The 1542-nt window shown below is 35.0% G+C and overlaps 2 protein-coding genes across 2 annotated transcripts; one reads left to right on the top strand and one right to left on the bottom strand.

Annotated features, from left to right (window-relative positions):
* Positions 1 to 54: 54 nt before the first annotated feature.
* EIN_489830 (hypothetical protein) lies at positions 55 to 496 on the bottom strand (the record flags this gene model as incomplete). The annotated part of the gene is made up of 1 exon (XM_004255657.1): positions 55 to 496. A coding segment is annotated over one exon (442 nt), but the record flags the coding sequence as incomplete, so codon positions are not given.
* A 344-nt stretch (positions 497 to 840) lies between these two features.
* EIN_489820 (hypothetical protein) lies at positions 841 to 1503 on the top strand (the record flags this gene model as incomplete). The annotated part of the gene is made up of 1 exon (XM_004255656.1): positions 841 to 1503. The coding sequence occupies one exon, from the start codon at positions 841 to 843 to the stop codon at positions 1501 to 1503; it is 663 nt and encodes a 220-aa protein (XP_004255704.1).
* Positions 1504 to 1542: the final 39 nt, after the last annotated feature.

Below are 1542 nucleotides of genomic sequence, written 5' to 3'. Positions count from 1 at the left end.
TAACAAGGCGCTTTCCTTGAGGCTTTGTTTGTGGGATTTTGGGGGTGTGAAAACTCCCAAAAACGAAATTGTCGGATGTTAACACCATAAACATGACATTTTTGTGAGATGCAATCTTCTCATTTAATATTTTCGGATCGAGCCCACTGATAAGCGAATTGTAGATGATCTCAAAATTCATGTAGTTGGTCCACAATGAGAGAACATTATAGACCTCAACTTCCTGGGGACATAACAATAAGTCAGCAAAAAGATTAATTGATTGTAGTGAAACACAATTTGGGTCATCATGTTGAAGCAAAATATCGGTTGGCTTAGGCTTAATTAAAGTGGATTCGGATTGAAGCGCCTTGATCTGGGAAATTGAATTTTCTTCCAATGAAACTAAATCCGTGATAACATCAAACATAATTTTAATGACTTCACTCTTACCTGTGAATTTCTGCAATTTGGAAAGATTATCACGGATTTTGGATTTTAAATTGACATAATCCATTGCTCGTTCTATTTTTCAAGTTTGACACTTTTTATTTTAAATCGATTGTGAAGTTTTTGATGAATCATATTTTTTTTTCAAATATATAGTTAATTTATAGTATATATCAATAATAAAAATAAGTTTTAGTTCAAAATATTAGAATATATGAGTATTAATAAATAATGATTTATTTTATTGGTAATAGTAAATCAATATATTATAATTTTATATTGTAAAAAATAATAAGTAATAAAGATAATTAATAAAAATAATTTCACAATTAAAAGATGTGAAAAATTGGGAGATTGTACAATAAGAAAAATGAGAAGTTTGGAGGAATAAAAGAACAGAAAAAGGGAAAAATGAGTGTGTCTGACTCAGAGCAGTCACAACAAAACTCGCAGGAAGTATCAGGTGCACCACAGAAGGGGGGAGTTGCTGGAGACGCACAAGCGCTTCAACCCAACACACAGCAGAGATACACAACAGAGGAAATAGTGCAATACCTTACACGACTTTTTTACATCAAACGGATTGTATCAGAAGGTGATTTCAGACTAATAGTTACAACAAAAGGGGATGGAACCACACCCCCGCCTTCTGTGTTGAGAGAACTCAATCAATCGATCCAAGCCTACGGGCTGGAGGTTAGAAGGTCAATTAATCAAGACAGTGGAGATATTGTGTTGTGCCTTATCGGGACGTTGTCTGATGAAATTACGTGTTCGGCGTGCATCTTTGACCAAGCGCAACAAAAGTTAAAGACTGAGATATTTGATACAATAGCAAATAATTCCTTTTCACTGTCGGTGAGCGCAATTGATAAAGAACTTCAACCAATTTTTCAGAGACTTGTTGAGTTGGGGTATTTGACTGTTGTTGGGAGCCAAGTCACATTTGGTCCACTCATGCTCGTCTCTGAATTGAATCAATACGAATTACCTGTGTGTGACATGTGTAGCATTCCAGGCTCTGTGGTTTGTTTTAGTTCTATTTCAATTCGATTACCAAAGAAACGAAAATGATGAAACGACTGATTGTTAGGGAGTGTATTGCCCGAACGA

This window comes from Entamoeba invadens (assembly GCF_000330505.1).
Source record: "Entamoeba invadens IP1 unplaced genomic scaffold scaff_1105074726209, whole genome shotgun sequence".
NCBI lineage: Eukaryota > Evosea > Mastigamoebida > Endamoebidae > Entamoeba > Entamoeba invadens.
The sequence above is the reverse complement of the archived record's forward strand: the minus strand, read 5'-3'. Positions and strand labels throughout refer to the sequence as shown.